Here is a 23,108-nt window from a genome sequence, read left to right on the forward strand (position 1 = left end):
TTGATTTTTTTTTAATTCGCATCTGAGTTTAAATCTCCAAATGGTACATATATATTTTCATTAAGTAACCTTGATTCTGATATTGAAAGTCTGGTCTGGATCAATAAAACTATGTTCAGTTACAGAGCGCATGTAAAAGCGAGAGTCAAACTTTTCTTTTCTTGAAATTGACATCGTGACCGTGAAACTTAAATATAGAACTATGTTTTTAAAATAGAAACAAAAGTCTTCGGATTTCGCTAAAAAAAATACATAGTTTAGTATAAAAATAAATTTTTTTTAAATATTCCGTTTGTATCATCACTAAGTTTGAATTTAATTTTTTGAAATTCATTTTTAAATTTTGACATTAATTCTTGTTAAATCGTTACTCTGTAAATACAAAGTAACAATTTTTTTTAATTAATTATTTATTTAAAGAAGAATTTTTTCAAAAAGATGACAATATTCAAACTTACTTTTCGATTCGTTCCAATTTCATAAAAATTTAGTTTTGATTTCCTAAAATTAAATAAGTGAATTGCAAAAATGAAACCAAATTATTAAATAATTAACTGAATGCTGATATGGATCCTGTTTTCGACTCTAATTAATTAATTAATTATTTTTAAAAATTTAATGAAGAAAAATATTATTTTCTACGCGTGAATGCAACTGAAGAAAGACGCTGACGAAAAAAAAAATTTCTGCGACTGCAAAAACAGAAATTTGAGAGGCAACGTACGGAGTAAGTCAACAGTGTGAGAAGAAGGAGGACGTAAAATATTTATCAAGGCCAAAAACCAATTCCTCTATTCTTCGAGGGGTCACCTTGACCAAGCGCAAACACACAAATGCGTCGTAGTTGTCGTTGTCAGTGCAATGATCCGACTCATGTTACGATATCGATGGTCCTCACATCGCACTACTTTCATTCGTCCCCAAAGACGACCGACCTACGCCAACGACACTTTCATTGCGCTTCGTTCTTTTATAAACCACTTTTTTTTCTCCTTATCTCCCTATAATAAACGTGCCAATCAAAATTCAAAATTTAACCCAATTTCAAAAGATCTAAAAGAAAAATAAATTTTTTATACCCACACAAAATTGTTAGACTAAACAGTCAATTATTTTAACGTTTTTCGTCGATTTTAGGAACGTTCCTGACGAATCTAAGTCGGTTTTTAAAAATCCAAAATGGCGGATCCAATATGGCGGACGTCCGCCATATTGGATCCGCCATTTTGGATTTTTAAAAACCGACTTAGATTCTTTATCAATTAAAAGTGAATGTCGCCTGCTGTGTAAAATAACCAAAAATTAACCCATTTCACCCAGTAACCTACTGACATAAATTTTATTCAGAAACAAAAAAAATTGAGAAAAATATCATCCGAGAATTTATGGTTTAAAATTGCGTTCGTTTGCAGTGGCCACATTGCCTCTCGGGTAAAACCAAAAATATATAAAACATACGTACACAAAACAAAATACCTGTGTGTTGTGTATATAAGCGCGAAAACTGGTTTATTGTTTCGGGACAGTGTTTAAATCGCCAGACAATGACGTCATTCTCGCCATAAAAGCAAGCCTCGTAAACGATAATCGTTGGAAAAAAAAAGTTCAGCACACTTACTTATTGGTCTTTTGCTCAAAATCCCTGCTCTCAAAGACTTTGACCATCATTATCATCATCATCATCATCATTATCATTAACATCACTTCTATATACGTATATATAAAAAAAAACCTTTCTTTTTAAAACAGCAATTTTGCAGTCGTCCTTCCGTGAAGGAACGGCAAAACTCTTTCGAAGTCAAAATATGTATATAAAATAATGATAGTCCTCGTATGTTGCAGAGAAGCCGTAAACTTTGCAAGGACACGATCGTTAATGCTTTCCAAACTATTTATTAAAGGAGGGGAATTTTTTTCTCTTTCCATTTCTTCTTCTTCTTTTTTTTGGGGGAACAATTTTCACGCACATGGTTATAAAATACAACGGGGTTTTATCCATGGAACCTTGAGAGTGAAAAAAGTTGCCCCATTTCGTCATGATGAAAGGAAAGTCGATTTGTACCTTTAGGGATAGAGTATAATATTTGACAAGAATGCTTCGATAATTGATCAAATTTAAATAATTTTCTGTTAAAGTGCATCTATTTAGCTTTCAAAATTCATAGGAATTCTGTAAATTGATCAATTTCTGGAAAAATGACATTTTTATAAGAAATGTCAATTTTGAGAAATTTTTGTTTCATACTCATCTGTTCAGATAATTGTATCTTGTGCAATAAATCAAATTTGAATAATTTTCTCTTAAAGTACATCTATTCAGCTTTCAAAATTCACAGGAATTCTGTAAATTGATCAATTTTTGGAAAAACTACATTTTTTATTAAAAATGCTAATTTCGAGATTTTTTTGTTTCATTTTCATCTTGATCAAATAATTATATCTATTGAAATAAATCGAATTTGAATAATTTTCTCTTAAAGTGCATCTGTTTAGATTTCAAAATTCATCCGAATTCTGTAAGTCCATCAATTTCTGGGACAATTACAACATTTTAAAAAAATGCCAGTTTTGAAAAAATTTTGTTTCATTTTTATCTTTTGAAATAATTATATCCTCTTATATTAAATCAAATTTAACTAATTTTATCTTAAACTGCATCCATTTAGCTTTTAAAATTCACCAAATTTCTGTAAATTGATCGATTTTTGGAAAAACTACAACGTTTTAAAAAAAAGTCAGTTTTGAAAAAATTTTGTTTCATCTTTATGTTTTGAAATAATTATATCCTCTTATATTAAATCAAAATTAAGTAATTTTCTCTTAAAGTGCATCTATTTAGCTTTCAAAATTCACCGGAATTCAGTAAATTGATCAATTTTTTGGAAAACTACATCGCTTTATAAAAAATATGAATTTTGTGAAATTCTTGTTTCATTTTCATTTATTCATATTATCTCATTTTTTGTAATAAATTGAATTTAAATAATTTTCTCTTGAAGTGCATCTATTTAGCTTTCAAAATTAATTGAAATTCTGTAAATTAATCAATTTCTGAAAAAACTACAACATTTTTAAAAAATGTCAATTTTGAAAAATTTTTGTTTTATTTCCATCTTTTGAAATAACGCTACATTCTTATATTAAATTAAATTTAAGTAATTTTATCTGAAAGTGCATCTACTTAGCTATGAAAATTCACCGGAATTCTGATAATTGATCAATTTTTTGAAAAACTACAACATTTTAAAAAAAAGTCAATTTTGTGAAATTTTTGTTTCATTATTATTAATTCATATTATTATATCTTCTTATATTAAATCAAATTTAAGTAATTTTCGCTTAAAGAGCATCAACTTAGCTTTCATAATTCACCAAAATTCAGTAAATTGATCAATTTTTCAAAAAACTACGTTATTTTATAAAAAATATCAATTTTGTGAAATTTTTGTTTCATTTTCAACTGTTCAAATATATGTATCTTTTGCAATAAATTAAATTTAAATAATTTTATCTTAAAGTGCATCTATTTAGCTTTCAAAATTCACCAGAATTCTGAAAATTGATAAATTTTTTGAAAAACTATGTCGTTTTTTAAAAAATGTCAATTTTATGAAATTTTTGTTTGACTTTAATTTATTCATATTATTATATTTTTTGTAATAAATCAAATTAAAATAATTTTATCTTAAAGTTCATCTATTTAGCTTTCAAAATTCACTGGAATTCAAAAAATTGATCAATTTTTTTAAAAACTACGTTGTTTTGTAAAAAATGTGAATTTTAAGAAAAGTTTGTTATATTTTTATCTTTTGAAATAATTATATCTTCTTATATTAAATCAAATTTAAATAATTTTTTCTTAAAGTGCATCTGCTTAGCTTTCAAAATTCAGCGGAATTATGAAAATCGATCATTTTTTTGAAAAACTACATCGTTTTATAAAAAATGTCAATTTTGAAAAAATGTTGTTTCATTTTTATCTTTTGAAATAATTATATCTTCTTATATTAAATCAAATTTAAGTAATTTTATCTGAAAGTGCATCTATTTAGCTTTCAAAATTCACCTGAATTCTGTAAATTGATCAATTTCAGGGAAAACTACAACATTTTTAAAAAATGTCCAGATTTTGACCACAGTTAAAATATAAAATTTTTTATGTTTTTAAATTAATTTCTTTCGTTAGCCATTAGACATTGTTCGCTAGATTGTAACCATATTTAAATTATATAAATTTTCAGGTTTTTGAAAAATTTTTTGTCGTTAGCCATGATTTTCAAAATTGTGACCACAGTCAAAGTAAATAGAATTTTAAAAATTTTTGTAAATGTAAGTTTATGAAAATAAAAAAATTTTGTAAGTAATATTGTCAATCTGTTCTATTTAAAAACCTTCATAACAAATGAACGTCAATCCAATGCCACGTAGAACATTGCTAAATAAGCATCCATTAGCGGCAGACACTGGAGGCTTGTTCTTTTTTTACAGACAAAAGCTTTCAGAGCCTTCGTTTAGAGTCTGCTTTGTTCAGTGTAAACAAGGTGTTATAAAAAAAAGGTTTCATACACACATTTTGCAAGTACTCCACTGTCTCTTATTCTTGATAAGCCAAAAATATTTTTTTATAAATTAATAATGTAGAGTAATTTTTTCTTTTTCACTTGTTAATTTTAATCTCTGGTTATAGTTCATTAGCAGCTTAATTTTGATTTTCCGAAAGAAAAGAGTCAAGTGTCGAAAACCTGGTAATTAAAAATACCAAAAAGTAAAGACTTAAAATAAAAATAAAAAATTTCCACTGATACACGAGCCACGAAAAAAAGATGGTAATATTTATTCAGTTTTGTTTATTTAAAGACCACATTAAATGTATGTATCCTCTTATCTATATCCAACATTTACCGAACAGCTTTTGGAAGATAAATAATATTATAACCCAACGGGTACCGTCTGAATATCACTTTTTTGATCGAGTACAAATTAGTTTTTATAATTCTTTATTTGATTAATTTCAAATTTAACAACTAGACAAATTTTATGATAATATTCTTTTAGGATAAGAAAGACAGTAAATAAAATTTTCGGTAATAATTACAAAATCATTGTTAGAACTCATACGATTGTAAATTTTGAAAAATTCAAACTGCATTAAATTCAACTTTATAAGATGTTTAATTTACTTTTCAGAAAACTCTTTATTAAATATAAATTTTATTTTAAATATAAATTTTTAAATATAAATTTTATATTTTACTAATTCGCGAACTAATAGAAGTTGAGAATTATTACAGAACTCATAAAATCTGGCGAAGTAAATCTGAACTCTTAGAGAGAAAATGTTAAATTTAGAAGTAAAAGCAGCCAAGTTTATTACTATATTCTGCTACAAAGATGTGTTTATAACATCTTCTTAACTTTTATATTTTTATTTCTAATTTTAATTTACACTGTAATTATTGAAATTTTGCAAATAACTTAAAAATTCTTTAACAATTTCCTGTGCAACCGGATGTAACTCGTACTCATCATTTCACACGTACAGCCCACGCAAAATTTATTCGTGTTCAGACACGAATTTTGCTATGCGATTGTACCAATTTTAGTCATATCATAAAATAAAATGAAAAACAAATTTTTTTAGGATTTTTAATTATAATTCTAATTTTTTATTTAGAAAATTTTTTTTATTATCAAACATTCATTTCCGTTTCTTAATTTTTCAGGAATAATTTTAAAACAAAATCCATCAATATTGTGACTTTTTTTTTTTTTTTTTTTTTTTTTTTTTTTTTTTTTTTTTTTTTTTTTAATACATATTTATGGAAAAAAAATTGAATACAGAAGAAAATTCCCTCTTCGTTAATATATTTAATAAAAATCTTGTATTTTAGGTTAAAAATAATTCCAGGTAGAGGGGGTAAATATTTACAAGGAAATTTAATGTACGTGTTTATATTTATACAGAAAATGTATGTCTTAGACGCATTTTACTGTTTGGTCGTTAACATTTTATTTATGATTTCTTTGACCTTTGCCCGTGACTGTCGGATATGATATTAACAAACACGAGTCAATAAACCCGTCCAAACTCTACGCCAATCGTTTTGAGCACAGCCAAAGAATTTAATTTTTTGATCAAAATAATTTTTTTTTATTTTTCTTTTTTGGGCAAAAGAATATGCGAGTAGAACAATTTTTTACTGCAATAAATCAAAATCTGAAAGATTTGCAAAAAAAACTATTATTCTTCATTCGCAGTAAGTTTACTAATTCCAAAATTTGCAAATATTCTTTCTCTCCATTATGTATTTTATGAATTCGTTGTATTATACGAATAAAGTTTTATGTAAATATGAATCTTATTTGAATTTCTTTTCTGTTCGCGCTGAAGAACAACAAAGTAGATCAGTTTGTAAATTTGAATTTTCAATATATTATTTCCTTTAACAAAAATAAAATAAAAAAAATGCTATCAATCTTCACTTTATTTTTTAATTTCAAAAGTTGGATGATCTTTTCAAAGGAACAAATCCTTTCAATTGATAAATGGAACAAGATTATTTCTATACTTATTTAGTATAATAATGAAAAATGCAACTAAATTTACTTTAAAAAAAAAAAAATACTCTTTACACTTCGACATACATATTTGTACCAAATTTTAGTTAACTAGGTCAAAAATAGTAAAATTTAAGTTGGGCACAAATTTTCTTTGTAATTCTTCAACTTTTTCTGAAGCAAAGTTATTTATTTAATTAATCGCGTAAAAAAGTTTTTATTTCAAAGTGCAATTATTCTGGACCCATTCTTTTTACTAATTTACCCTTGAAAATACATTTTTGGATTTGAATTTTGAAGTGGGAGCCAAAAAATAAAGAAAAATCATTTTTTCGATTAGTGTCGAAGAAACTCCCATACTGTCGAGGTAAATATCTAAAGTAGCGGCGCCATGACTGATTGGATTTAATACCCCTGGATCTCCAGCAACATAAATTTCCAATTAATTATAATTCCCCTCTAACCTAGTCGCAAATTCTAAAAAAAACATTAAATTTTTTTTTTTTTTTTTTTTTTTTAATATTACCATTTGCAGATGTTTTATTTAAAATTTAATTGTCATTGTTCGAAGGATATATTTTGGATTTAATAACAATTTGTGCGTGAAATTAGAGAGGGATATAGTTGGAGTGACAGAATAAATGATAGAGCGCATATTTCAGAGAGTAACTCCTATTTGTTTAAAGCATTAGCAATCATTAGTCTCTCATACTGAATTGAGTTGACACGTCTGGCTGAGGAGCGATCGATGAAGCACTCCACGTGGCTAATGCGGCCCTGAAAGAGTCGAGGCGAGTTCTATATGCAGCTGCATTTTATATATAGACACGTCGTGCCACGTGCAGGGCATACTTGTACCTGGGTCACCGGGAGAAGGTCACGAGGTCACGTCGTGAGACAGGTATGTATACACTCTGTCAAAGTGGGCGTCAACTACACTTTCATTGACAGAGTTTGCTCTTCTTCACTTTTGTTCAAAAATTTTCTGATCGAAATTGTTAATTTGTTAAATTTCAAAAAGTTTCAGGTTCGTAATCAGCGACCAAGAAAACCTCCGAATAAGGATTTTTGAAGATTTAACTACTTTTTCGACTAATTGCCACGTTTTGGTCATTAGGAACCTCTGGTACTTATGATCGTGGAAAGCAATGATGTTTCCCCCAGCGGACATGACACCCTGACATGATTTATCATTGTGTTTTCTATTAGGAGACATGGAGTCATCATTACAGAGCAACTTGCTCAACTTGAGTGTACTGCAAGTCATTCAAGTCTGAAACTCTTCCCCTTGAATGAATTATTCATACTAATTACCAACCGAACTAAAATCCTTCGCCTGATGATGTTTTCCAGACTAGACACTTTGGTCCTCTCGGTTGACAATATCGATTGTTTCCGGTCATTAGATATTTAGTTTACCAGAAGACATCAATTTTATAATCAGCTGAAAAAGGAAAATAATTGGAGTTAATTCACTCTCCAGTCTTCTATCACTCATTAGATAATTACACCTACATTCTCCATATTTATGATGGTCGACATTTTTTTCCACCTCAACTCATTTGCTATGAATTCATTAACAATAAAACTAGCACAAGACATCGATACATTTGAATAAATTTTCCATAATTCACTGGGTCACTAGATCTTTCTCATAATATGAAAACTTCTCGCTGTATAGAAAGAAACATTTAATTTGATATTTAAATTAATTATACAAGTTTTCAATGAGACTATAATTCACCTTTTTTTCATCTCTTATGTAATGGAGTCTGATAAGAGAGACAATGATAAATCTTAATCGATTTTCAAGGGCGGTGCCACGTCATCCTAAGTAATAATAATTAATAATAATAATGGTGGTAATGATAATGATGATGGTAACAATAATAATGAATTTAATAATAATATAATTAAACAACGGTTTTTAAAAAATGAATAGCTCGATGGTACTTCAAAAAATACATTGTTTATTGTTTCTTGTCTTGGGGAAAATTCAGTTGCTTCAAAAAATCCCACCGCTGCCACCGTTATAACGAAAAATTAAAAAATCCCACCGCTGCCACCACCAGAGTAATGAAAAATTCGTAAATTAGCAAAAAAAAAAAATTGCAAATCAGCTCCGGCTAAAATTGGTTTAGACTTACTCATCAAGACAACTAAAAGGTCGATATTTTAGGAATGCTTCAAAAAATCCCACCGCTGCCACCGTTATAACGAAAAATTAAAAATCCCACCGCTGCCACCTTTAGAGTAACAAAAAGTTCGCAAAACAGCAAAAAAATTGCAAAACAGCTCCAGCTAAAATTAGTTTAGATTTACTCATCAAGACAACTAAAAGGTCGATATTTTAGGAATGCTTCAAAAAATCACACTGCTGCCACCGTTATAACGAAAAATTAAAAAATCCCACCGCTGCCACCACCAGAGTAATGAAAAATTCGTAAATTAGCAAAAAAAAAAAAAAAATTGCAAAACAGCTCCAGCTAAAATTGGTTTAGACTTACTCATCAAAACAACTAAAAGGTCAATATTTTAGGAATGCTTCAAAAAAATCCCACCGCTGCCACCGTTATAATGAAAAATTTAAAAATCCCACCGCTGCCACCACCAGAGTAATGAAAAATTCGTAAATTAGCAAAAAAAAATTGCAAAACAGCTCCAGCTAAAATTGGTTTAGACTTACTCATCAAAACAACTAAAAGGTCGATAGTTTAGGAATGCTTCAAAAAATCCCACCGCTGCCACCGTTTATAACGAAAAATTTAAAAAAATATTGAATAAATATTCTCTCACAAACTTTTAGTAGGCTCATTGACTTATCATCACCTCAAATTAGATTAAATTCTAAAATTAATTTAAAACGACAAACGTTAGGTATTTTTAAAAATGTTTCAGTTTTCAAGTATAACGTAAAATCAAATTTTATGATTTGGATCTGATAGATAGGACGATTTCACGATGAATAGTATTGTGAGGTATAAGAAAAAGAGTTAATTCGCTCATTCCACCGGAACGCAATGCACGCTCGGCGTGAAGTTTCAAGGTCCGACACTTGGAATCTTGCATGTATATAGAGAGTAAACTGCAACCAGCTTCGTCTATGTATAACCAAGTTAGCCAAGAGTTGCGTAACAGCCTAGAAGCTCGTTTCAAAGCAGAAGGTCAGAATGTTGACAATGTTAGTGGCATGAAGCGGGCATTGATTCTTTGCTATTAAATATGTATGTATCAAAACAAATTCCACAAATTCGGAGAGGGTCATCGACTACTCTTATATATGTCCGATTACCAAACAGTTGTGCCAATAAATATATAACTTAATTTCTCGATTTTCACTACTAACACTTCCCTCATTTTCTATTATTTATTTCTAATTCACACAAAATACTTTTTTTTTTATTTTTCTATCGTTGTTCACGAACCCTTCTTCCAAAATTTGTTCATCAATTTCGATGAATATTTCAGGAGGCTCTAACCAGTGAAAGCATTTAAAAATACGGACTTTACGGACCAATTATTACCGGCAAAAATATAACTAAAAACAGTTATTTTACTCCCTATGGTCAAAAAAAGAAGCATTTTACCAATTAAAAAATATTCCCTAGGGCTAAAAACAGCTATTTTACTCCCTATATTCGAAAAAAGCAGTTTACCGCTTAAAAAATATTCCCTAGGGGTAAAAACAGCTATTTTACTTCTTATAGTAAAAAAAGCAGTTTACCACTTAAAAAATATTCCCTAGGGCTAAAAACAAGTATTTTACTCCCTATGGTCGAAAAGAAGCATTTTACCACTTAGAAAATATTCCCTAGGGCTAAATACAGCTATTTTACTCCCTAGAACCAAAAAGAACTATTTTACCCCCTTTTTCCAAAAAAAGTTTACATAAAACATGAAGATATCGATCACTATAATCGCTATAATGCTTTTAATATTCAATTATCTGAAATTTTAACTGAAATTCATTTTTAAATCAATTTTTATTAGAAAATTCAAAGAGAATTCAATTATTTAAATGCTAAAATTATATTATTGAATAATTGAATATTTCTTGAAATTGAATTCTCATAAATAATTTTATCCACAAATTTTTAAGAATAATTAAATTTTTCGAGAAATTCGATTAAAATTGTATATTAAAAATAATTGAAATTCTGGAATGAGTTTTATTATATTTATGAAAATAATAATTGAATCTTTGTAAAAAATTTTACTATTTATGAAAATAATTGAATTATTGCGAAAAAATTTATAAAAAATTTGCAAATCATTAAATTTAGGCAAAGATTTTTATCAAAAAATTGTGATAATAATTGAATTTCTTCGAAGAATTTTATTATTTATGGAAATAATTGAATTTTTGAGAAGAATTTTATTAAAAATTTTCATAATCCTAATGCTTTTGAAAATTTTTTTGAATTTCTTTTAAATAATGGAGTTTTTTTTAATAATTTTAATTGAAAATTTTCAAAGTAATTGAATTTTATATGAACAATTTCTTTCAAATTTTTACAATAAATGTTTCTTAATAATTGAAATTAAACATTTAATTCTTAAATTTTTTTAAAATTTTTAGAAAATAATTGAATTATTTCGAAAAATTTCTTTAATTTATTGAATAGAATCAAATTTTTTTAATAATTGTATCTATTGAAAATAATTGAAATCTTAAAAAGAATTTTATTATTAATGAAAAATAATTTAATTCTTACGATGAATTTTACTACTTATAAAAATAATTGAATTGTTTCGAAGGATTTATTAAAATTTTAGAAAACAATTGGATTATTTCGAAAAATGTTATTAAACAATTTTTTTAAAAAATTGAATTCTTTCATGAAACGTTATTAAAATTGTATTGTAAATAATTGAATTTTTGCAAAGAATTTTATTACTTTTTAAAATAATTTAATTTCGGAGAAGAATTTTATTATTTATAAAGATAATTAAAATTTTGATGAGAATTTTTTAAAATTGTTGAGCATTATTGAATTTTAAGAAAGAATTTTATTACTTTTGAAAATAATTGAATTTTTGCAATAATTTGTAACTTTTTGAAAATTCTCCAAATTATATCATTAAATTTACGAACTTCTATTGCTTTTTTAATCAAATTACGGACCTTTTTCTTTAAAAAAAACTTACTTTTTACGATTTATATAAAAATTTACGAATACTTTGCAATTTTTACGTATACTCATTTCTAACTAGGTTAAATATTTATCGATTAACATGAAATTTTATGGATTTTTCGAAACAAAATTTCTAGAGTTAAGTCTTGGAAAAAAGCGGTAATATCTAATTTTTGCTAACGAAGAAAAAAATTTGAGATATGAAAATCTCAAGTGACTTTTGTGTCAAGCGATGCTTGAAATCGCCAACAGATAAGGAAATAAAATATGAACTGAAATAATAGTGAAAGATTTGCCTTTTTATATAGTGTAACTAATATTTCAAAATAGAATTTTTCTTGGAGAAACTAATTTTTAAAAAAAGGAGGAGGAAATTACAGGAATCTGTTATCAATAGTTACCGACATAGAAAGTTACCCTGTTTTTCCATAATATTCTTGTTTTATTACAAAAAATGAATTCCAATGAGTTGGGGATTTTTTTTTTAATAATTACATACTTAAGAAAATTATAAAGTTAAAAAAATCTGATGCATCATTTTCTTTTGCATTTCAAGTTTACTTTCGCAGTTTATCAATTTCTTATAAATACAATCACTCGAGTGTTGTTGTTTAAAAAATCAATGCGTCATTGGGAGGAGAATTTTTAAACGTCTTCTGAAGAATAGCTCATTTTAGATTCATTGACGAAACGATGAGTCGATGTAGTATCACCTATACTTGATCTTATAAAATTCACTCCAATTTTCTCTTCGTCGACTACACGTGTTGCGCTCATTTTAAACACAAATCTGTGACTAAATTACGTATTTAATTGCATTTACAAATAATATAGCCATTGAAGCAAATAATTTTTTTTTTTAAAGACGGCACTACCACAGTCTCAATTCATCTACGGTTGGCCTATCCGACTTGATGATTTCCTTATCGTCCCCCTCGCTCCTCATTGCACGACGGGCGAGGGGAATTTATTTAATTCATGTTCCTTTACGACTGGTTGCGTCACCTGCGTTCAATGTCACTGCCACAGAGATAACGCAGAGAGCGGACAAAGAGACTTCACACAGAGTGACAGTACAAACGAGTCCGCTACTCATTTTCATTTTTTTTTCTTTCATTTATCTTGTGCGCTCGTGCAAATCAACATAAAATTTATACCCACACCTCTACAAAGCAACATGAATTCTCATATTTTATGTTGTCTAATTAGGGGGAAAAATAATTACTTTTTCCCCTTTCGTTCTCTTTCCCCCTCCCATCCATTTTAATTGCCTTTAATTAATAAAATCTCGTAAAGCACCCAATATTGTGTATATTCCAGTATTTCTTTTCTTTTTTAAGAAAAAATTTTAATTTTTTAAAAACTTATAATTATTTACTTTTGTAATGTCACCCTTTAATAAAAAATTCAAAATTATTAAAAATTATCAAAAATTAAAAAAAAACAAATTTCTTAAAATTCAACATTTCTTCTTCTTTTTTATGGCATTTGGCTTCATTATTTTTGTGCTTTTCAAAAATACATTACTTATTTAATACTCTCCACCCATTTGTCAAAAATTTAAAATTTTTTAAAATTACCAAAAAATTGAAAAAACCGAATTTCTTAAAATTCAACATTTTTTCCTCTCTTTAATGGGCTTTAGCTTCATTATTTTTGTGCTTTTGGAAAATACTTTACTTATTTAATAGTCTCGACTCTTTGGTAAAAAATCTAAAATTATCGAAAATGATCAAAAATTCAAAAATCCGAATTTCTTAAAATTCAACATTTTTTCCTCTCTTTTATGTGATTTAGCTTCATTATTTTTGTGCTTTTGGAAAATACTTTACTTATTTAATAGTCTCGACTCTTTGGTAAAAAATCTAAAATTATCGAAAATTATCAAAAATTCAAAAATCCGAATTTCTTAAAATTCAACATTTTTTCCTCTCTTTAATGGGCTTTAGCTTTATTATTTTTGTGCTTTTGGAAAATACTTTACTTATTTAATAGTCTCGACTCTTTGGTAAAAAATCTAAAATTATCGAAAATGATCAAAAATTCAAAAATCCGAATTTCTTAAAATTCAACATTTTTTCCTCTCTTTAATTAGCTTTAGCTTCATTATTCTTGTGCTTTTGGAAAATACTTTACTTATTTAATAGTCTCGACTCTTTGGTATAAAATTTAAAATTTTTAAAAATTATCAAAAATTCGAAAAGCCGAATTTCTTAAAATTCAACATTTTTCCTTCTGCTCTATGGCATTTAGCTTTATTATTTTTGTGCTTTTCAAAGATACTTTACTTATTTAATAGTCTCCACCCATTTGTCAAAAATTTAAAATTTTTTAAAAATACCAAAAAAATTCAAAAAACCGATTTTTTTAAAATTCAACATTTTTCCTTCTCTTTAATAGGCTTTAGCTTCATTATTTTTGTGCTTTTGGAAAATACTTTACTTATTTAATAGTCTCGACTCTTTGGTAAAAAATCTATAATTATCGAAAATTATCAAAAATTCAAAAATCCGAATTTCTTAAAATTCAACATTTTTTCCTCTCTTTAATGGGATTTAGCTTCATTATTTTTGTGCTTTTGGAAAATACTTTACTTATTTAATAGTCTCGACTCTTTGGTAAAAAATCTAAAATTATCGAAAATTATCAAAAATTCGAAAATCCGAATTTCTTAAAATTCAACATTTTTTCCTCTCTTTAATGGGCTTTAGCTTTATTATTTTTGTGCTTTTGGAAAATACTTTACTTATTTAATAGTCTCGACTCTTTGGTATAAAATTTAAAATTTTTAAAAATTATCAAAAATTCGAAAAGCCGAATTTCTTAAAATTCAACATTTTTCCTTCTGCTCTATGGCATTTAGCTTTATTATTTTTGTGCTTTTCAAAGATACTTTACTTATTTAATAGTCTCCACCCATTTGTCAAAAATTTAAAATTTTTTAAAATTACCAAAAAAATTCAAAAAACCGATTTTTTTAAAATTCAACATTTTTCCTTCTCTTTAATGGGCTTTAGCTTCATTATTTTTGTGCTTTTGGAAAATACTTTACTTATTTAATAGTCTCGACTCTTTGGTAAAAAATCTATAATTATCGAAAATTATCAAAAATTCAAAAATCCGAATTTCTTAAAATTCAACATTTTTTCCTCTCTTTAATGGGATTTAGCTTCATTATTTTTGTGCTCTTGGAAAATACTTTACTTATTTAATAGTCCCGACTCTTTGGTAAAAAATCTAAAATTATCGAAAATGATCAAAAATTCAAAAATCCGAATTTCTTAAAATTCAACATTTTTTCCTCTCTTTAATGGGCTTTAGCTTCATTATTTTTGTGCTTTTGGAAAATACTTTACTTATTTAATAGTCTCGACTCTTTGGTAAAAAATCTAAAATTATCGAAAATGATCAAAAATTCAAAAATCCGAATTTCTTAAAATTCAACATTTTTTCCTCTCTTTAATGGGCTTTAGCTTCATTATTTTTGTGCTTTTGGAAAATACTTTACTTATTTAATAGTCTCGACTCTTTGGTAAAAAATCTATAATTATCGAAAATTATCAAAAATTCAAAAATCCGAATTTCTTAAAATTCAACATTTTTTCCTCTCTTTAATGGGATTTAGCTTCATTATTTTTGTGCTCTTGGAAAATACTTTACTTATTTAATAGTCCCGACTCTTTGGTAAAAAATCTAAAATTATCGAAAATGATCAAAAATTCAAAAATCCGAATTTCTTAAAATTCAACATTTTTTCCTCTCTTTAATGGGCTTTAGCTTCATTATTTTTGTGCTTTTGGAAAATACTTTACTTATTTAATAGTCTCGACTCTTTGGTAAAAAATCTAAAATTATCGAAAATGATCAAAAATTCAAAAATCCGAATTTCTTAAAATTCAACATTTTTTCCTCTCTTTAATGGGCTTTAGCTTCATTATTTTTGTGCTTTTGGAAAATACTTTACTTATTTAATAGTCTCGACTCTTTGGTATAAAATTTAAAATTTTTTAAAAATATCAAAAATTCGAAAAGCCGAATTTCTTAAAATTCAACATTTTTCCTTCTGCTCTATGGCATTTAGCTTTATTATTTTTGTGCTTTTCAAAAATACTTTACTTATTTAATAGTCTCCACCCTTTGGTCAAAAATTTAAAATTATTAAAAATTCAAAAAGCCGAAAAGCCGAATTTTTTAAAATTCAACATTTTTTCTTCTCTTTTATGGCATTTAGCTTCATTATTTTTGGGCTCTTCAAAAACACTTTGCTTATTTAAAAGTCTTCACCCTTTTGTAAAAAATTTAAATTTATTAAAAATTATCAAAAATTCGAAAAACCGAATTTTTTAAAATTTGATTATAATTTTTGAGAATTGTTATTAAATTTGAAATCATCGTCTCAAGGGTGTAAATACTGAATAATTTTTTTAAATTTCCAAATTTTCGGGACCCCCTTCATTGACTGTGTTAATTTTTTTAGATTTTCGATTTTTTAAAAATTGAAATTCGGAATATAAATAATAATAATTGTAGAAGGTGATGAATAGCAATATTTACGTTTATAGTCCATCTCGAGTGGTACCTAATGTCATACATAGACAAGTGCGCACACTATGATAAGAGTTGCACTTCATGGCTCGTTCACATCGGTGCCAAGGTTATCATCGTTGAGCGTTAGTTATAGAGATGCTTATGTTGTGTTGGTACCACGCGCATGTACACTATAAAGAATCACGCCCTGTCATACGCGTGCCACCAATAAATTGCGCATCTGGTCGACAATCCTTAATGCTCCATTGGATCTGAATCCTGCTAATGATGACATTCCCTAGATTAAATCTAAATCCGCTTGTCACTTAAAAAAATAAAAAAAAAACATTTTCGTAAAAATGAAAATTTACCAATTATTCATAATATTTTTTCAAATCCTCCAAATTGGGAGCAATTATAATAGAATTGGGATAATTTTTTTTTTTTGTAAGCAGTCAAGGTAAGATCGTCATAACGATGGAAACGAGCCGTGTCTAACAAGTGGGCGTCGACGTGCGTTATAACGCAGTATCGAGCATGTCATCGTGAGAAAAGTATTGTCGATTGTGTGTCACTCTAATTATTCAGCGCCTCTCCTATAAATATGCACGATTAGCATTCTCGTTTTATAAATGCACAAGGGAAATAGATCGTATTAATTTAATAAACCGCAAGATGAAGAACTCAAATTGATCCACAATATCGAGAAAGCCGCGTAATGATAAAACTATAAAAATAAAGCCTTAACTGCGGCACTAATTTATTAATGACGCAAATAAATTAATTTTTCCTTTAAAAAAGCCAATGAATTAAATTTTGTAAAAAAATATCTCCAAAAAAGTGCGATTGTCTTTGGCTGCCCATGACAACAACAAAAATACTCAAAAATCCGTAAAAATTAAACTGTCTAGGATAGATAGAATGTGTAGGAGAGAAATATCGGTAAAATGTCGGTAACAGATTCCTGTAATCAAATTTCGTTGAAATTGTCTTTGAAAATTATTTTTGTTCATTTTCTTTTGGCTTCTTTTTTTTTTTAAAAAAGTATTTTAAAAATATCAGTTTTGCAAGCGAGTATTGTAATATTGGACGATAAGGCGCTTGAAAAGACTTGTAAATTGCTGCGGGCGTGTAGATAACGCAAAGTGACCTTGGTTTCGTTAAAACAGCACTAGATCGGCTTTTTAAGTTAGTTTGGAGTCTTTGAGCTCTCTGGTTATTGTACTGATAACAGAGTAATTGCAAAAGGGTAACACACGCGTATAAATTACGTGATCCACGTTTTAATAGTTGACCTTCATCTCTCCTGCTCTTAATCAGACTTTAAACACTGTTTTTTCTGTGTTTATTCGCTTTTTTTGTGCTTATTCGCATTTTTGTCTCTATTAGCTTTCTTGATCTTATTCGCTTTTTTGTGCTTTTTCGCTTTTTTGGGATTATTCGCTTTATTGTGCTTTTTCGCTTTTTTGTGCTTTTTCGATTTTTTGGGCTTATTCTCTTTTTTGTGCTTATTCGCTTTTTTGTGCTTATTTGCTTAACTGCAGATTCACTGAAAACTAAGAGTCAAAATGACTCACTTTAAAACGATCAGACCGTATTTAGGATGCAAAAAAGTTCGAGGCTAGCAGCTAATCTCGTTAATGCAATTTTCTTCCTTTCTCAGGAGTGATAAAAAAAATTTATTTATATTTATTAATATTATTTTTCATCTTAATTATTTTCGTACTTTGTTTAAAAAACAAAAAACTTTTCAATTTTCAGAAAAAAATCGAAAGCTTATATTTTAATTTTTATATATACGAGAGAAAGAAGAATAGAAATATCGTTTGCCTTTTTCTAGAAAAGGACAGAAGATATCTTTCTTCTCTTCTCTCTCATATATGCGCCAGGGTTGGGTAGGACAAGTAAAATAACCGTCACTCCTATAATTCTAGTGGTCGAGTTCCGAACCACAAAAAAAGGCGCGCTGGTTTAAAATTTCAAAAAAAATTAAAACAACTCCCCAATGAAGATATAACCTCAAAATTTTCAAAAACTATTTTCAAAAATCACAAAATATTTATACCCCATTGAAATTTCTACCAACGTCACGCTTCCCTTGGGGAAAACAAAAAGAACCCATTTCGAAATCTAATTATATTAAAAATGTAATTACTTAATGCTCTCTGACCTTCTTTCTTTTCATTCTAGAAAGTACCAATGTAATAAAATAGAAAATATTATACATTATAGATTCCTACTATTCATCGCGATCAGAATTCCCTCTTTCTTCATTGAATTCATATAATAAAAACTCTTCAAATTGATAATTAAAAAGAAATAAAAAAAAAATTCTCCTATACTTGAAACAGTGAAGGGAGTAAGCAGATAATATATAAAAATCAATATTTTCAATATTAAATGTTTACCGATATTATCTCTCTTTTATGTTCTATTATTATGATCACCGTAATGTGATTCTAATTAAGAACCGCGGCCATATTGTATATCTTCAACGAACTGCGATGCCCTTCGCTCACCGCCTTTAACAACACGCGCAAGTTTCTTGCGTGGGTTCATGTTACCCAGAGCTTAATTTTTTTTTCTTTTTAATATTCTGTGCACTGTTTTACGAAATTCGTAATATAATAATAAAAATAAAAAAATAACTATAAAAATAATAATTATTATTAAAACCCCTTTTATATGTTTAAATAAATAATAATAATAATTAATTATAACAATAATACTAATACTCATAATAAAAATAAAAATAAAAATAATAATAATAATAATAAAAATAATATTAATTACAATATTATAATTATTTATAATATATTATATAAAACGTTATTATTCTAGTGACATTGGTTTATCAAAATTCAAAATGTCGGATTCAATATGGCGGACTATAAATGAAAATGATACGATAAATTGACAAAAATTTCAAGTTTTGGGTTTTCGAGGTCAGTTTTTTAAAATTCAAAATGGCGGATTAAATATGGCGGACTTTAAATTAAAATGGCATTAAATTGACAAAAATTTAAAGTTTTAGGTTTTTAAGGTCGCTGATTATGAATTCGACGTCAGTTTTTGAAAATTCAAAATGGCGGATCCAATATGGCGGACTTTACATTAAAAATTAACGATAAATGGCCAAAAACTTCAAGTTAATGGTTTTTGAGGTCGCTGATTATGAATTCGACGTCAGTTTTTTAAAATTCAAAATGGTGGATCCAATATGGCGGACTTTAAATTAAAATGTTACGATAAATTGACAAAAATTTCAAATTAGGGGTTTTCGAGGTCGCTGATTATGAATTCGACGTCAGTTTTTAAAAATTCAAAATGGCGGAACTAAAATTAGAAATAACTGAAAAAACAGCCGAAAATTTGTACTCTAGAATTTTCGGTGTCGCTAATTACGAATTTGATGTTAGTTTTTAAAAATATTTTTTGGTTTTCGTTTTAAAAAAAATACGTACAAGTATTTCCTCGAGCCCAGTGTTGCGCCTGCGCTCCCTGAATGATGGCCGTGACGGACATCATTGGTTTCTCCTTCTTCATCATCTTGTGTATTAATTTTTATATTATATATCCAAAGAGAAATGACACTTTTCACCAAGATCAAAATCACACACTTATACACTTGTACTTGTTATTTACACGATTTATTCAATTTTTTAATCTCTCAACAAAGTAATAGAATTTCATTTTTAAAATTTTTATATTATTATATTACATACGGAATGGACGAAAATTTAATTTTTTTTATTTTCTTCTTCTTTTTCGTTAGTCCTCTTTTGGTGTTATTTGGTATGCGTTTTACTATTTATGGCATTTTTAAATCCTTTGGTTAATTACTTATGTCTTTTCTATGCGCTTTTCTATAGATTGATTTTTTAAATAAAATTTTGGTAATCATCACATTCTGAAATAAATTCAAATTTAAAATCAGCTTTTTGTAATTCGCATTCTATTTTTCTTTTTCTCTTTATTATTTTTAATGGATATGGAAAGAATAAAAAACAATTTTCAGAACATTTTTTTTTTAATATTTAATTGCGGTTCATTTTTGAATAATTTATATAAAAAATAATATTTTTCTTAATAATTTTACTATGAAAAGTGGCAAAACTTGACGTTTGTTACAATTTCAAGGTCCGATTGTATTTTTTTTCCAATTTTAAAAAAAAATATGTGAGAAAAATTTTCCAACTCTTTTATTGTTTCAGAAGAAAAAAAAGACACTGTATGAGAGGAGACTATATTTACGTAAGTCTCGGCATTTTATAAGAAGCAAAACAACAAGTAGGTTATACGTGGGACACACCTTTTTCTAATTCAATAAAGAAATATTTTTTAAAAACAAAAATTTTCCACATTAGGGATAAAATTTCACTTTTACTTCGAATTTTTCTTTTTCATTTTGTTTTCTGACTTTTATTTTCACTTTTAGCCATGAAAAATTTAATAAAAATTAAAGTCAAAATCAAAGTCAAAATCAAAGTCTAAGTTAAAGTGAAAGTCAAAATCAAAGTTAAAATCAAAGTCAAAGTTAAAGTGAAAGTCAAAACAAAAGTCAAAGTCAAAATCAAAGTGAAAATCAAAGTGAAAATCAAAGTCAAAATTGAAATCAAAGTGAAAGTCAAAGTGAAAATCAAAGTTAAAGTGAAAAGCAAAGTTACAGTGAAAGGCAAAGTCAAAATTAAAGTGAAAATCAAAGTCAAAGTTCAAAATCGAAAAAAAGTTACAAATTAAAAATCACGTTGGTATTCAATATTCGGGATAAATAAAAAATCAGCAAGATTTTTTCTTAAATTAAATAAAAGAGAAGAAAAATAAATTTTCAAGTGCATAAATTTACGAGTCTCAGTGTTTAAAAAAAGAGAAGAATAAGAGAGAAAAAAAATAACGAAAATACTAAAATATAAAAGTGTTTAAAAATGAAGGAAATTAAAATTTTAAGCTGCGACAGACAATTGCTAGTAAAACTCGAGTCTGAATCTCAAGGGTATTGTCAAGGCCAGTGCTGACCCATTGCAGAGCAGAAAACGGATCGATGCACCTACTGGGTGTCGTGATAACTAAACTTCTTCTCATACTTGAAAATTTTTACTTTTCAAAATGACTCCAAAAAATTCCACTTTTTTTCCTCGTTTTTAACTTTCACTTTTTTTTAGGGATCACAGTGTGTACACACCTTTATTTCCATTTTTCCTCTTTTTTATCCCCTTAAATTAATTAATTCTCTAAAAAAAACCTAAAATCATGCATATTCTCTCCTTTTTTCTCCTTTAGTTGAAATTTTTTTTTTTAAATCTTGTTTTAATTTTCAAGTTAGAAAATATTTTAAAAAGTAAAAAATTTTTTTTTTAATTTCAACTAAGATGAAAAATCTTTAAAATTTTTTCATTTTAGTTTTATTTATTTCAACATAATTAATTAATTATAAAAGTGTATTTCTAAATTTTAAATAGTAAAATTATTTTTTTGAACTTTTCGGTTATTATATTTATTCTCTTATGACAATCAATTTTCTAAACAATTAGTTTTCCTTTTTTTGAGGTGTAATTATTTTTTTTTTCTTAAGGATAAGGGGAAAAAATTGGACTATTATTGTATATTATTAGAATCGACATTTTCTAAGGTCAATGTCGAGGTCATTCCGGTCTTTAACACCAGTTGACAGTTCTGCGTGTTAGAAGCTAATGAAATTCTATTGTCCACGCACTCTTTATGCAAATCTTATATTTAGATCGTGTGACTAAATTACATCTAAATTTCTTACTCTCATTCCCTATAAACACCGGGGGGATTCCCGCGAATCTCAAATATTAACTGATTCGCATTCATTTTTCTTTAAAAAAAAAAAAAAAAAATTTCTTTTTTTTTAATAAAAAAGGTCTCAAGTTGCAAAACAGCAAATATTTATTCTAATCACCTTATTTTTATTATTGTATTTTGCTTTTTTTAATTTTTCTCTTACCAATTTTTTTTTTTTTTTTTTAAAGAAGAGTAAATCCGCAACAATTTTTTTTTTGACTGAATTTTCAATTTGGTTAAATTTAAAAGTGACCGTATTTTTATAACATCGAAATGAGTATTTTTGAATTTTAATTCTTAGAGTTTAAAACTTCTTCTCTTGATTTTTTTTTTTTTTTTTTTTTTTTTTTTTTTTTTTTTTTTTTAAAGAAGAGTGAATTAACTTTTATTTTCCTATTCAAAAATTTTTAGTACACCGAATTTCTCTCTGATCTAACTTTTTACTTGTCGGTAACAGAATTTATAGTAAAAATGAAAGAAACAGTAAAAAAAAAAAAATGAAAAAAAATTCAAAATTAAATTTAAAAATTCTTTTTTTTGAATTTATAATTTGCAAGAAAATAAATTTAGTCTACACTTGAACGAAATAAGCTTTTGTGAACGCGAATTTTCCTTGAACTGAATTTTAAATTCACCGAATTTTAATTTGCCGTTTTTTAAAAATAATTTTATCATATATGTAAGTTTAAAATGTTTCAAATTTAATTTTCAATTTTCAATTCCACTTTCAAAATTAATTTTCTTAAATTTGTTTTCAATTTTTGTTGACCCTGTCACTATTTTTACCGAAATTCCCATCTGACCAATTTTTTTTTATAATTAATTTACAAAAATTCCCGCTTTACAATTTTTATATTTAAACGATAAATTTTCCATTTTTGATCGAATTTTTATTTTTCTCAAATGCACTATTTTTCAATTTCACCGAATTCCAAATTTACTCTTAATTTTTTTATTTTTTCTTCACTTGTCAAATTTTTATGATCACAATTAAAAAAAAAATCGGTGACATCAATTTTTAAAAATTTTATTCCGTCAAATATTAATAACCCGATTAAATAAACACTTTTTTTTCTGTCAATC

The 23,108-nt window shown here is 26.9% G+C and overlaps 1 protein-coding gene across 3 annotated transcripts in view; it reads right to left on the reverse strand.

The window, feature by feature from the left end:
- The window catches only part of LOC122499629 (retinoic acid receptor RXR), a 56,417-nt gene that overhangs the window by 13,517 nt on the left and 19,792 nt on the right, over nt 1–23,108 (reverse strand). For 2 of the 3 annotated variants that reach the window (XM_043608079.1, XM_043608078.1), the window contains exon 2: nt 19,685–20,130. The exons of the other annotated variant lie outside the window; for it this stretch is intronic. In XM_043608079.1, the coding sequence (XP_043464014.1) occupies nt 19,685–19,769 (85 nt within the window). In that variant the 5' untranslated portion in view covers nt 19,770–20,130. The remainder of the gene's footprint in view (nt 1–19,684; nt 20,131–23,108) is intronic. 3 annotated transcript variants of the gene reach the window in all.

Source organism: Leptopilina heterotoma, unplaced genomic scaffold (assembly GCF_015476425.1).
Source record: "Leptopilina heterotoma isolate Lh14 unplaced genomic scaffold, ASM1547642v1 Lhet_17, whole genome shotgun sequence".
Taxonomy (NCBI): Eukaryota; Metazoa; Arthropoda; class Insecta; order Hymenoptera; family Figitidae; genus Leptopilina; species Leptopilina heterotoma.